Genomic DNA, 13,801 nt, shown 5'->3' with positions numbered 1-13,801 from the left:
TCATCTGAGGCCTTTTCTAAATGAAAGGTGACAGAGAACTTCAAGTGTTTGAGAACAAATTTGTGTCAAATATTTGCTCTGGTGACTTTCTGTGTTATGATGAGGCATTTATGTGAGTGCTGCTGACATTTGCCTGTGTTTGCTGAGCTCAAATATTGAATCAAATCCTCATGATCTAAGCCTGAGGTTTCCAGGAACATGGTTACACAAAATACATTTTCAATAGACAGAACATGCATTAATTGTAAGGTTTCACAGCCACCCAGTTCCATTTATGATTTTGTTTTAATTTTCTCTACAATAAAGAGCTTGGCGTTTAGTGTTCATTTCAGAGGTTGTTTTTATTGTAAAACCATTTATTATTATGGTAAAGACTGCTGGATATATCATTTTAGATAGTGATGTATGTACCTTTCTCTTGTCCTCCACTGAGGCCTGGCCGATCTTGTCAAACCATTTCTCAAACATGCCATCCAAACACTCGTCCATCCATTCACAGTTCCTTTCGTAGTCAGCTATCTCATCCTCCTCTTTCCACTGACTACATCACAACACAACCGAGAGGAAGATATTAGACATGTCATATTAAACAATAGACAAGTATCACAGATGCAAAATGAGGTATAATTTAATTTTGACCCAATACTAGTGTCACAACAACAGCTCACGAAATGTACCCCAAAAATCTGCAGAATTTGATGTTATATGCAAAAAAGGTAATAATGGATTCTGACAATGCTGAAAACTAAAGTTGAAAAACAGACCTTTTTTATTTATTGTAAAAAAGTTTATATGTACTGTATATATAACACAAATTAGAATCCTTGATAGCCTGTATGTCTGCCTGTATCCAAAAATAAAATGTTTTATTGTGTAATCGAAAATACCTATAAAATTAAAATAAACAAAAAAATACTTTTTAATTTATGAGTTTACATGCTTAAAGAAATCTTATGAATAAAAAACAATACTATTTCTACACATTTTTCATTATTATACAATATTCGTTATCTTCTGTTTGAATGATAACAGAATATATTTACAAAAATCAACCTCAAACTTAAAATGAAAATCATGTCAAGACCTTCTCTTAAGTTGTTGCAATCCTGTATAAAAACTATAGATATTAAAATTCTTTAAAACTACTTTTATAAAGCATTATACATACATGTTATTTTTACAATTATTTTTTGGGTTGGACGCAAATAAATATATTTGGAAGAATGTTAGTAATTTACAGTTCTGGGACACCACTAACTACAATAATAGGAAAATTATTTATAATTTTTTTGTTATGTTGAATAAAAAAACAAAATATTTTGAGGAATTTAGGAAAGCAAAGAGCTCTAGAGCACCTCTGACTACCATTCTTCCCCACGTTGGTAACCAATGGTGTCCCATAAATGTCAGCTGCTAACATTCTTCCAAATATCTGCAGATAAATATCTGTTCAGCCGAACAGAGAGATTTTGACAGGTTTGGAACAACTAGAGGGTGAGTAATTTATGACCGAATTTTCATTTTTGAGTGAATTATCCTATTAAGTCCTACCAGTCATGTGAGACTGTGGTTAACTGGTTTCTGATTTCCTTGATTCTGTGCACATACCTGATGGCAATGTCATGCACACTGATGTTTTCCTGAGACATGGTGAGCAGAAGATCAGGCAGTTTGATGTCCAGAAACAGTGACAGATCTTCTGCTTCCCAGCTCATATCGAGTAAATGCAGCAAGCACGTCTGCACACATGACAGGGCAGGCAGCAGGACCCTGAGGACACAGTTTGGAAATCAGATACTAACACATAAACAGCCCTGTCAACAGGAATTCACGATTATGATATAGAAGGGCAATGTTAAGAGCGTAACAGAGGTAGAACGCACTTTTCATTTAATGCATTGAAGCCCTGCACCGCCTCCACTAGCATGAGCACTAACAGATGATATGAGTGTCTGACCAGCTCCCTCATCTCCTTTCCACTTCCCGCCAACTGAGAAAAGTAACTGAGAAAGGAAAATGGGATTATAATATTGATATGCTATCTGTACCATTAAAAATGACCACAGATACAGATTTTATGGCAAGAGCCATACTTTGTGAAATCTTTCTGACACGCCAAAAGTTCCTGAAGAAACAGGATACAGGGTGCCTGGAAGAGGTGCGGTTTCCCCAGGGTGACTATACACTGCTGAATGATCTCCAGAACTTCACACACGCTCAGTGCTTGGGCCTTTTTCAGGGCAAGAGTATTAAGAACACTGCACACACAGAGAGAGCGAGAAAGAGACATTTCATTACAGCTCATCATGGGAACGCTACCATACTGGCTTACATATACAGCAAGGTGCAAAACTCTCTAACCAAAACTTCATTCATGGGCCAATACCTGCTTTCACTGATAACCATGTCCTTCATAAAGCTGAGAATGTGTTTGAGAATAGGGAAACGCTCTTTTACAGGCGGCACCATGCGAGGTTCCTCCATAGACCGTAAGGAAAGGAGCCTCAGGCGTCCCCGACTGAAAGGTGCTTTACGTGGGAAGACTAGCGGAGATGTGGGCTCTCCTAATTGAGACTGAAGGCTTTCGGAGGATCCTCCGGCAACCTGTGTACTGAGACTACTGGAAGGCCTGGCCTCGCCTGATGCAGAGAGGCCCAGGTCCTGTACCCGGGTAGCGAGCCCCGTGAGTGTCGCTGCTTCTGTGCCCTCGGGGGTCTTGGAGATGGAGGGAGAGGGGCTGGCCTGGAAGTCTGCTTCGGATGTGGAAACGGATCGGAGAAGATGAGCAGCGGAGGCACCCTCTGTTTTGGAAGCTTCTTGTTCTGGACAAGAGTTTCCACCAGTTGGGCTGAATTTAAATAGGAACAAACTTCTACTGATGCAGATCTCAGCTGGTAAAGAGAGAGAGACATGAAATAATAAAACCTAGTCAGACAATCGTTTTTTTAATTGTATTGTTGTAATACTTACCAAGTGACTCCATCGTGACCTCATTCTGTCCTTCCAATTTTTCTGCCGGTTCATTCATTTTACCCACAAGGTAACGCTGTTTCATCTCCAACTATCAAAGAGGACAAATGGCAGGAAAAGACTTTTTAAAATATATTTGATTTTTAGATAAGTTATTTTGAAAGCACAATTTACGCACCATCCATGTTCTGATGCTGTCGGCCAGTGAGTAGACCTGCATGATGTCTTCACTAAGAACGCTCTGACCATTTTTAGATACTAAACGGAGAAGAAAACATCAAATAAAGTCCAAAAACAAATAGTGTTGTGTGGTTACATCATAAAGTGAATGAATATTGAATTACCAAAGCTCCTCAGACAATGGTGAAGTGCAGGTGTGTGATACACCATTGCCCCCCACGTGGCATTCACAGCCTGGTCCACTTTTGATCCCGCATTAATCTCGTTTCTGATTGGCTGCTTCTTGCAGGTCAACATAAGAGCTCTCATGAGCTCTGTCCTGCCGTCAGAGGCATCCTGTGAAGGATCCCAGCGTGCAAACTCCCTTAAGAACTCCACCAGTTCATCTGGTGAAGGAGATGATGCTTCCTGTTGGCCAAATTTTACAGATGGATGTAATGGATTGAGTAGAGCTTATCGTTTAGACAAAACACACTTTAAGACTGTCACCTGATCAGTGTCTGTGCTGGGCGCATCTTTGGGAAACTGACTCAGACCATGTCTGAACACGGGCTTCCAGAGAGGAGTAGACAGCACATGGTTCATCACGCCTGCAGGCAACTCCTTCACACCGCGGATCTCTTCGTATGGAAGACAAGATTGATATAATTATTATTAGTAAAATTTTGATACAAAAGATAGATCCTGGTCCAGGGGTCTTCAACTACTTTTCTTTGAGGGCCAGACTCCAAAACTATAAATAGGATGCGGGCCAGTTTTTTACCATATCCTCATTTCTTCTGTAATTTTGTATTTCTGTTATTTATTACGATTTGTTCCTTTTATACTGTTTTTGTTGCTGTTACGTATAAGCCATATATTAAAACTTGCACACAAATATTGCATCCAGTATTTGTGCCTCTTCATGATATTAAATTAAAAGGGATATTGTCTTTTTAATTGTATTTTATATTCCTTAATGTGTTACTTTACCCCAAAATTGCTACTAATTTTGAATTAATTCAACTTCAATCAATGAAAGTAAAAACGCAAATACATTAAACACAAAAGTAATCCCTGCCCCTTGTGACGTTAAATTAGCTTTTTATTCAATTAATCTGTGCAAGAAACTGAATGCTATTATCACATCTTCGGGTGAATTTGTATAGTGCGAGTTCTGGCAAGAGATGAACCGCTGTTTTCCGTAAATACAGCCGTTATACATAATGAATGCAGTAATAAAAAAACACTATTTTTCCCTTATCTGAAACAACCTTTCTTGTGGTGTACCCTTCATACAGTTAGCCTACTGTCAAGGGTGCAAAACACGTTTTAGAACACGACCTATCGCATGTGCAAAGCGATAGTCTGTGCAATGCATTGCTGATTATAACGTTGTAAATAACATTAAGGTTTTTGGACCGATCTAACAAATCGCCTTATAAGACGTAAATCATTATGATGCGCAGGAATTACCTTCGTATTGAATGTAGCAGCCTTTTGGACTTTTAAAGAAGTGACATCTCAGGAGGACATGCATTTATAGCACACCGTTCTTAAAGTCTCTCCACTTATTTGAGATGTTAAGGTGGGCCAGGTAAAGATGATTTATGGGCCGCATTTGGCCCGTGGGACGCCAGTTGACTAGCCCTGTACTAGTCGCTGCCTTAACTCATACGCGCCAGCCTCTTTAAAAAAAAGTTGCCAGCCTACGCCAGCGTTTTTTAACATTTTCACCCAACTTTAATGGCTTACAGTAAATTTTCAGTAAAGAATATATGAACAAACAATATGTCAAATGAAAGAACAGAGTCTCGGCTTTTAAACAAAAGAAACCGCATCCTTCTATCTTCATTTCTTCGTTTTTTTATCACTCCGTAGATGTGGGTAGGTTCCTTTAAAAAGTTCTAGGTTTTCTGGGATTCTGTACTTTTTCCCAAAGGTGTGTAATAGCGCCACCTGATGTACAACAGTACAAACACTGATTGCCGTAAAAACTCGTCTTTGGTGGGGAAGCATTTTTTTTTAAATGACGAGATAACTCGTCAATGGCGGTGAAAGAGTTAATATACTGGATAAACATGGTAGGAACATAAGTAATAAGGCGCATCTCAAGCATCTCAGTCTTGGCACAATTGTAAAGTGTTTGTATTTTTACCGTAAGGTGATTTTAAAGCCATAGTGCGTGAGGCCAGACGACCCATCAGTCTGGACACAAGCAGTTGCATGTCAGAGGTCCAGGATACAGTGACGTCTGGCAGGCCGTACGCTGTCACAGTGAACTTGTAACCCCACTCATTATTACTGCTGTCTGAGTGGAAGAGGAACTGCAGCTGGGGACCCGCTTTAAAGGTCACTTTCTGAAAAAAAAAAGATATATTTGTATTATTTTATACGTTAGTTTAGTATTACTCAAATTTATCTTTGCACAATATAATGCTGTTTTATTTATTTAAAAAAATTCTAAACCATACAAAAAATCTAATGTACAAACCCATTCAGCTCTATTAGTCATACATAAGGATTCTATTGTATTTCTGAATGATAAAAATAAGCCTTAATTCACTAAACTGATACCAAACTTAGTCTTCCTAGTTATCTGTGAAGACTTAAAGAAGACAAATAAGTGAACAATTAAACTGTGTTAAATCTACATTACCATCCAAGTACAAGTAAATACTCTCATTGCTCGCACCTTTGGCCATTTCTCTGTGCCGACTTTCATGTCATATCTCACTTTTCCTCCTCTAGCGTCAGTGAACTCCAGATAGTCGTATCTACCAAAAAAACAATGAGTCTTAAAGCAATGACAGTACAGTTCAACATACAATTCATTTTACTTCACTCTCAAGCCACATGACAGTTTCTGAAAGAGCTGTAAGCTGTAATTGCCACAAGGTGGCAGCAGAACATTTTAGAAACGTCTGTTCGCACCTTTTCTCTGTTTCACAGCGTTCATCGAACTCCACCTCAAAGGACGTGGCTCCAGGACAGACGAAGACGGTGGTCTCATGTCTGCTGTTCTCATAGTTATGAGGGGACTCCATGTTCCACGTCCTCAACACGACAGGCTGCTGAGAGCCTTCCATATCAACCTAAAGCACAAAAACAAAATGTATAAACAACTGCCTTTTCTTCACTTATTTATTGACCGGTCAATACATTACCTTTTTTAAAATGTGATAAAAAACTATTACAAATCTATTTCTTTTAAAGGAACTGGTCTTCCCACAATAATAAACTATTTCTCGTACTGGGATCTGGACATGTATGAACTACAGGTGTTTTTCTTTTTTTCAGTCCTACGTCACTTTTAAGTGTTAGTGTAGTGTACGCCAAGAACTGCATCTACTTTGGGATGCTTTTGGTTTGAAACAACATAAAATCATTCACATTTTACATCAACTAAGCTTTTAAGGGCAATTTCCTGAGTGCAAATACCTGAACATGCCTTTCGTCGACATTTCTGCATTTGGCCAATGTTTTATCCAAAGCGATGTACAGTGCATTCAAGTTGTACATTTTATGAGTATGTATGTATTTCCTGGGAATCAAACCCAGCTGGCACAATGCTTTACGAGTTAAGCTACAGGAACCAGCACACGATGGACTGACCTTACAGAAGATCTCCTCTGTGTCGTTGGCCAGATTTTTCAACAGGTCTGCAAGAGGGTAGAATCTCCTCAGCAGCACACAATGAGGAATATCCAGAGCACACAATTCCAACAGAAAGATTGTCTGCAACAAGACACAATACAAACACCACATTGGGTCAAAACACACAATTCTCAGATCACAGTGCTGTTATCATAGACTGCGATTACTAGTCTATGCGCAAACAGAAAACATTTCTGATTGGCTGTATTTAAGTCGCAGTGAAATAAAAAATAAAAATGCCTATTTTTTCATGAAATATTGCAGCGTTTATTGTGAATAGTTTATCAATGTGGGTCATTGGCAAAATTCGTGTGACCTAGTAATCTTGAATTAAAATCTGAAAATGCACTTCCTTCCTGTAATGTTTGTGGCAATAACAGTCAGTGTCCTCGAGCAGATTCTAATCAAGTGGCCGTCTCGTGTTTTTCATGGGAAATAGTGAGTAAGCGAGTGTACATCGAATGCACACTCAAAATCAGAGTGCATTGTGGGTGAAAAAAGAGTGAACAAATGTAGTTTACTCAGGTTTTGGACACCACTACAAAATGGCGGACACCCGATATAGTGCACTGTATAGCAGATAGGGAGCGGTTTCAGACACAGCAATAGTTTGTAGAAGTAAAATGAAGTGTCTGCTACCAGCTGCCGGGTTGCCATGGCCAGGATGGATCCGCTGAGTTTCTCCGTGATATCGGCTCCAGAGAAGCGGTTGATGAGAGAACTCAGTATGTTTCTGGTGCCGTCCAGGAACTGCTCCACATCTGCAAGTCAAGAGAAACAGATTTGTTAAGAAAGTGACAAACAGCTGTGAGGTTACTTCTCTTAAATTGCATCTATAATAGAAATTGCTAAATTCTTTGAGGCATTTTGAAGGGCTTTGTAAATCCAGTCTGAAAGAACAAAAGAAGGACGCTCACATTTGAGCAGGATTTCCCGAGCCAGTTCAGCAGAGGTGCTTGTTCCTCCTTTGATCTGCAAGAAACACCAGGAGAGCAGACTTCCCTGGAGAGCCCAGAACAGCGACAGCAGGACCCTCCAAATAGACCCTTTTCTGGACTCTTGCATCAACACCTCACACTGAAAGACAGAGGGGCAGTTTTGCATTAATAAACATTAAACTACACTTTTCAAAGCTGGTGTAACCAAAGAAGAGCTGCTTTCGACATACACATCACATTACAACCGATAATCTGTATTAGAGGTTTTCACGGGTCCAAACATGTGGAGCAGAACCCGAAGAGACCCATTAATGTGCTACACAGGTCCAACCCGACCCCATCTAATAATTCAAAAATTGAATGGGGCCCGTGCATAAATTTACTACCCGATACCGACGCCGACCCAAATTTTGGAATATGTGGAATAAACACGCAGATTTTTAACAGAGCTCATCACTCTAAAAAGCGTACAAGGTGCGAGGTGTGCTATGATTGGCCAGTTCACTAGTGCGTAGTGATTGGTCGAATACTGCAAGCGTGTGACGAAAATGTACGCCTCTTACCATATTTGGAACATCAGGTATTCATACTGACAGTACTGACTTGAGTATACATTTGGGCGGTCTTAGTCAAATCATACCACGAACTGACGTGGATTTGTGGGGGTGTGGTTACACGAGGCGTTTCATGCAGGTCTGGGTGAGCATTCGCTTTCAGATAGAATGCATCGTTTTTTCCGACACTTTGATTTTTGCAATTTTACATGTCTTATACATGCACGGGCAACTTTTACAACACCAAAGACACAGAAAAACATGTGTTCGAGCCATATGACCCCTTTAATAACTTGTTAACATGTGAGACACGTGTCGGCTATGTATTGTGGGTTTGTGTGACTAGATGAAGCTGGTAGTTGTCAGCATGGGTGAACATACCTCTCCAGTGGCTACTATGAGCAAAGTGTCCATGACTGTCAGAATGGGTGTGATATCGAAGTCAGACAGGGCTCCTTTAGGGGGCAGCAAGAGAAGACCTCTGGGGTCCTGATCGCTGGAAACAGATGAAAGAGCGGCAATGTGTGAGAGTGCTGTACAGTTTTATAGAAAAGAGAACTAGATGGAGAGGTTTGATACCTGAAGTAATTGCAGAGTGATTCGAATGTCAATTTTACAGACTCTGGTTGATTTTCCTCCGTTATGTTTTTCTAATGAAAAGTAACAAAAAATAACAATTTGCTTCAGAGTAAAACAAACTGATAGTGTTACATTTGTTTTTGGAAATAATAATTTTCTGTCTTCACTGTAAAATCCAGCTTAAAAATGTCCTTAGAGATTTTTTAGTAGCAATAGCAAATTTATTATTTTGTGCATACTGAATTCTATTAGTCCTCAACTTGTTGCCAATAAAAATTATTTATAGATTTAACCTAAAGGGATAATTCACCCAAAAATGAACATTCTGTCATCATGTACTCACCCTCAAGTTGTTTCAAACATGTGTAAATTCCGTTGTTCTACTAAACACTAGCAAATATATGTGGAAAATTGTTTGTAATTAAACAGTTCTGGGGCATAACTGACTTCCGTAGTACAAAAAAGCGACAATGGTAGTCAATAGTGCTTAAGAACTGTATAGTTTCCCACATTCTTAAAAATATCTTCTTTTGTGTTCAACAAAACCAAGAATTGTATACAGTTTAGCAACAGTAAATGGGGTGAGTAAATAATGACAGAATTCTCCTTGTTGGGTGAAATGCTGTATATCAAAACACTTTGGGTCAAGTGTTTCTGTTTTGCATCAAAAAGCTCAAAGAGTTTTTTGTTTAATGAATTGAGTGGATTTTATACCATTAGTTGAGTAAACTCAGATTTCAGTGTGTATTGTCTAATTATTTGCAGCTGGTCAAACACTTTTTTATAGTGAGGTTAAAAGACGTGACATATCAAAACAATTGATTTGAGTGAAATATTTGTCCCAAAAGTTGAATAAACTTAAAAATATCCTTAAGTTTGTTGCCTCAAAGCTTTTCCAACCTCACATTTTGTTTCCAGTGTTGGTGCCACAAATGGACCACAAATGCACAAATAAGTAAAAACAAAGTCTTACCATCATGTGAAAGAGCTGGTCTCTCCTGCTCTGTTTGTTAGGATAAAAGATAGCAGCTCCATTGAGAATGGCTTTCACAGCTTCTTTCCTCAGAGCTTTCTCCACCGCCGTCTCACCTTCAGGCCCATCCACCACTGCAGAGCACATACCCTAGTGTTACTCTCTCATACCATCACTATCATCACCACACCGAACAGCGTAGTTGAGCTAAACAGTTGTGAACACGACCTGCAGCGTGACATTAAAAATAAACTGTGAAAGCACGTTTGAGAGTCTCACCTTGACATAAGTGATTGTAAAGCTCCCCGACAGCTTCAGCAGGGTGTATGTCTGCGCTGGATGAGGGTGAGGCAGATGCTGATGCAGACGATGAGGTCGCCGTATCTGAGGACTGGGAATCTGTCAGGTTGGGCATCATCGAGAAGCAGTTCTGAAGCAGCTGAAGCAGAAGAACTCGAGTCTTCAATGCCTCCTCTCCCTCACTGAACACAAGCATAAACACATATTATAAGACACAAACATAACTAAACACATTAAAGCTTCAAATTGATAAAGTCATTTTAAATGCAAAGAAGTTAGACAACAGAGTATATTTATTGAAAGAAGTCTTAAAGCTAGTAGCTTCAGTTGCAAAAACGTATTAAATTCATTTAACTTATAGCTTTTATAAACTTTATCTGAAACTATATTGTTATATATGTTTACAGTTGTACTCACATTGACCTGAGTTTGCGGTAAAAATTCCAGAACAGAAGCAGGTTAAGGTCACTGAAGTCAAGAAGGGACTTCTGCTTGGACAAAGATGCTTCCTGTAACAAAGGTTCTGGGTTTTTTATTTCATTGGACATGGATTCAAACGTTGATACCATTACATGACAGAATTCATGAATTTCAGCTATAACCGAAAGTAAACATCAACATCAGAAAATTGAAAAACTGCATTATGAAATACAGAGTTGTGTCAAAACAAATCAGGGGCTTGGTAGATGTACCATGTCTCTGGTGAGCTGCTGGATGAAATAAAGGGTCTTCTTCATGAGTGTGAGACCTGTGACCAGGCCTGACTTGTTCTCCTCAGTCTGAATGCTCAGATCCTCAACATCCTCTAGCCGCTCAGAGTCTGGACACAAATAGCCACTAAAACACATCTGTTGAACACCCAACCGCTCTGCTGTGTCCTGCCTAGTGCACAGGAACTTAACCATGAGAAACTACACAAAGACAGAGAGGGTTAGTAAACAAATGTTTTTATAAAAACACCATCAAAACATGAACATTTCTTTATTATGTGTATTTACTGCAGGTAAACAGGTAAAAATCTAGTGATAGAAACAAAGAAATCTTACTTTTGAAACTCGACATTGCTGTAGCTTGATATCCACGTCATTCCAGTCCTCCTCCAGCTCAAACCAGCCGAGCGGATCATCTTCACTCGTCCCTGATGTTCTTGTGCTGGAGTGTGTATGAATTTGAGTGTGAAAGTATGTATATGTATGGGATACGGAGATAACAGTAAGCGGTTACTCAGAATCATTCTTAATTTATAGCTTGTCTTACGTGGTTTATAAATGTTCTGCAAGTGTTTGCTTCAAACTAACCAAGTGAAAATTTGACAAACCTGTCTTGGAAAAATTCTTTGTAGTCTTTGTAGTCCCAGCTATCATACTTTTTGAATCGTTTGAAGTGTTTTTCTGCATCAAAAGCCTCGTTGTCATTGTATGCAAATAGCAGGCCGCATTTAGCACCGATTGCCCCTTTACGCACCTGAGGTAAAGAAATGCTGGGATGAATATGCAAAGAAAAACTGGACTTCGAAAACTAGATCAACCAGTTTTTTTATACTAAAGCATACTCTTAAAAGACTATAAAGGCAAATAATAAGACTCACTTTCATCTTGATCTGTGTGACCTGAAAGCAGCTCTGGTTTTCAGTTGACAGAATCACACTGGCTTTCCTTTTTCCGTTCTCTGTCAGGAAACCTGCAACCCCAAATGGGTTTTTCACTAACGCACTTTGATTATAAAGTATCTCTGAAGTCAAATTTTGAATGCAAGATCAGGAGAGCTGTATGTTATGAATGGTGTTTGTACCGTCACCAGTGTTGGGTTCTGTTAGCATGTTTTCTGGACCAGCCTTCTCCTCTTTACTTTTGACATCACACGCCTGAAGATGGAGCTGAAGGGGTTTACCTGCACATGAACACCATGTTTATATGTGTTATAGTGCTGTACTGCAAAAGCAGCTAATCCATCAATAAAGTATTTTAAATGTTTTTTAAAAACGAGACTAAACGAAAGGAAAATAAACTAAACCGTAAACAAATCTCAAGATGAGTCAACAGATTGGATTCAATATCAGATTTAAAAGCTTAAAATCAGTTTCCAACTACTGTGCATTACCATTCCGGAAGAGCAATCTGAGCCGGACTGACGCCATGGAGGCCAGCAATGCGGATGCCCTATATTCAGAGTCCTGATGCTGACAGATACCAGACAGAGAGATGAGGACTTTAGCCACGCTGCCTCGAGCCAGAGCAAATGCTAAAAGAGTCAGTTCAGCCTCAGGAGAAACACAGCAGCTAGAGCAACAGAGAGGAGAGAGAGAGAGGAGAGAGAGAATATTTAGATGCAACCAGATTACAGCACACATTAAACATAACTACGTTTTTGTTAGGAAAAATCAAACAGATTTACAAATTGACACAACCTTGATACAGAAATGGGCAAACACCAGGAAAAGGGTAAAGAGAGATAAGAGAGAGTAAGACAGATAGATAACAGGATAGTTGAAAGTAAAGCACTTCCTCTAAGAGAAGGGACGAGTGTACAATTACATTCAAATGAAATTACCCCCTGATAGAAAACAGTATTCCATTATTATCAAGCTGACCTGTGTTGTATAATTACAGCAAAAGGGGGTTGTCGCTACTACAGACCTTGTCTACACTAACTTATTAATAACATGTGCTGTGTTTGTTCTAATTGACTGTAAAGAGTTGTTTCTTACTCTGCTATGCGCAGTAAAAATCCATCCACCTCTTCTAGAATATTTGCAGAGAAGAATTTGGGGAACTCTGTTGAAGACGGCGTTAAGGACAGGGGTGGCATATGCTGTAAGGCTTTCCTAGAGAACAGTGAAAAAACAGTTAAATTAATTTGTATTTATGCATTTGGCAGACGCTTTTATCCAAAGCGACTTACATTGCATTATCCTATACATTTTTACATAGGTATGTGCAATCCCCTTGGATCAAACCCACAACCTTGCATTGTTAACGCAACTCTTACCACTGAGCTAAAGGAAAGCTAATTTAACAGGAATCCATCAGAACAATAAAATTACATAACCATGGTAACCATTATTGTAATTATTTAGAAATAGGTTATCAGGTTCTCTTTCATCATCTCGTGTTCGAGATCCACCTATGGGAAGGGCATCTGTACCTGACCTCTTCAGATTGGCTTGACAGACAGAAGCGAGAAGCCAATGCCAGGTAAGGACCCACCCCCTTACCTGAGAGCATATATGGTCTGCCTGCACTGCTGTTCGTCTTCAGGAGGACAGATCGTCTGATCAGCCTTCTCTAGACTTGATAGTCGTTCTATTCACACATGTTAACTATGTTTGCATCCTGAGCCGCACTCGTCACTTGTAATTTTCTCACTTGCTCCCCTTTCCACGGCTGCCCGCCACTGATTTTTTGGATTTTTCCGCAAATGTGTCGCTGTCTAAATCTGCTTGGGCCTCAAGCATGGAAAAGAGGCTTTGGAGAATCGGGAGCACTCAAAGAGTGGCTTAAGGAGAAGCACATGGATGTCCTAGTCAGTCTCTAGACCCTAGTCATATAGAAAATCTGTGAAGGAGGCGAAAACTCCAATTTGCTGAGCGACAGCCAAGAAACCTTAAAGATTTACAGAGGAGTGGACTAAAATGTGTCCTGACACATGTGCAAACCTGGTGACCAACTATC

At 39.5% G+C, this 13,801-nt stretch overlaps 1 protein-coding gene across 2 annotated transcripts in view; it reads right to left on the bottom strand.

Annotated features, from left to right (window-relative positions):
* zzef1 (zinc finger, ZZ-type with EF hand domain 1) overlaps positions 1 to 13,801 on the bottom strand; it is a 38,702-nt gene that overhangs the window by 18,982 nt on the left and 5,919 nt on the right. For both annotated transcript variants that reach the window (XM_056747306.1, XM_056747307.1), the window contains exons 7-33: positions 12,838 to 12,954; positions 12,231 to 12,409; positions 11,922 to 12,020; positions 11,719 to 11,810; positions 11,449 to 11,594; positions 11,177 to 11,282; positions 10,823 to 11,041; positions 10,548 to 10,639; positions 10,110 to 10,312; positions 9,831 to 9,964; positions 8,858 to 8,928; positions 8,660 to 8,774; positions 7,704 to 7,863; positions 7,426 to 7,547; positions 6,745 to 6,867; positions 6,064 to 6,224; positions 5,825 to 5,906; positions 5,288 to 5,489; positions 3,640 to 3,770; positions 3,315 to 3,558; positions 3,149 to 3,228; positions 2,971 to 3,061; positions 2,387 to 2,891; positions 2,094 to 2,258; positions 1,884 to 2,003; positions 1,609 to 1,770; positions 412 to 541 (exon numbers count right to left, since the gene is read on the bottom strand). In XM_056747306.1, coding sequence (XP_056603284.1) covers positions 412 to 541; positions 1,609 to 1,770; positions 1,884 to 2,003; positions 2,094 to 2,258; positions 2,387 to 2,891; positions 2,971 to 3,061; positions 3,149 to 3,228; positions 3,315 to 3,558; positions 3,640 to 3,770; positions 5,288 to 5,489; positions 5,825 to 5,906; positions 6,064 to 6,224; positions 6,745 to 6,867; positions 7,426 to 7,547; positions 7,704 to 7,863; positions 8,660 to 8,774; positions 8,858 to 8,928; positions 9,831 to 9,964; positions 10,110 to 10,312; positions 10,548 to 10,639; positions 10,823 to 11,041; positions 11,177 to 11,282; positions 11,449 to 11,594; positions 11,719 to 11,810; positions 11,922 to 12,020; positions 12,231 to 12,409; positions 12,838 to 12,954 — 4,051 coding nt within the window. The remainder of the gene's footprint in view (positions 1 to 411; positions 542 to 1,608; positions 1,771 to 1,883; positions 2,004 to 2,093; positions 2,259 to 2,386; positions 2,892 to 2,970; positions 3,062 to 3,148; positions 3,229 to 3,314; positions 3,559 to 3,639; positions 3,771 to 5,287; positions 5,490 to 5,824; positions 5,907 to 6,063; positions 6,225 to 6,744; positions 6,868 to 7,425; positions 7,548 to 7,703; positions 7,864 to 8,659; positions 8,775 to 8,857; positions 8,929 to 9,830; positions 9,965 to 10,109; positions 10,313 to 10,547; positions 10,640 to 10,822; positions 11,042 to 11,176; positions 11,283 to 11,448; positions 11,595 to 11,718; positions 11,811 to 11,921; positions 12,021 to 12,230; positions 12,410 to 12,837; positions 12,955 to 13,801) is intronic.

This window comes from Triplophysa dalaica, chromosome 4, assembly GCF_015846415.1.
Source record: "Triplophysa dalaica isolate WHDGS20190420 chromosome 4, ASM1584641v1, whole genome shotgun sequence".
Classification (NCBI taxonomy): Eukaryota; Metazoa; Chordata; class Actinopteri; order Cypriniformes; family Nemacheilidae; genus Triplophysa; species Triplophysa dalaica.
The sequence above is the reverse complement of the archived record's forward strand: the minus strand, read 5'-3'. Positions and strand labels throughout refer to the sequence as shown.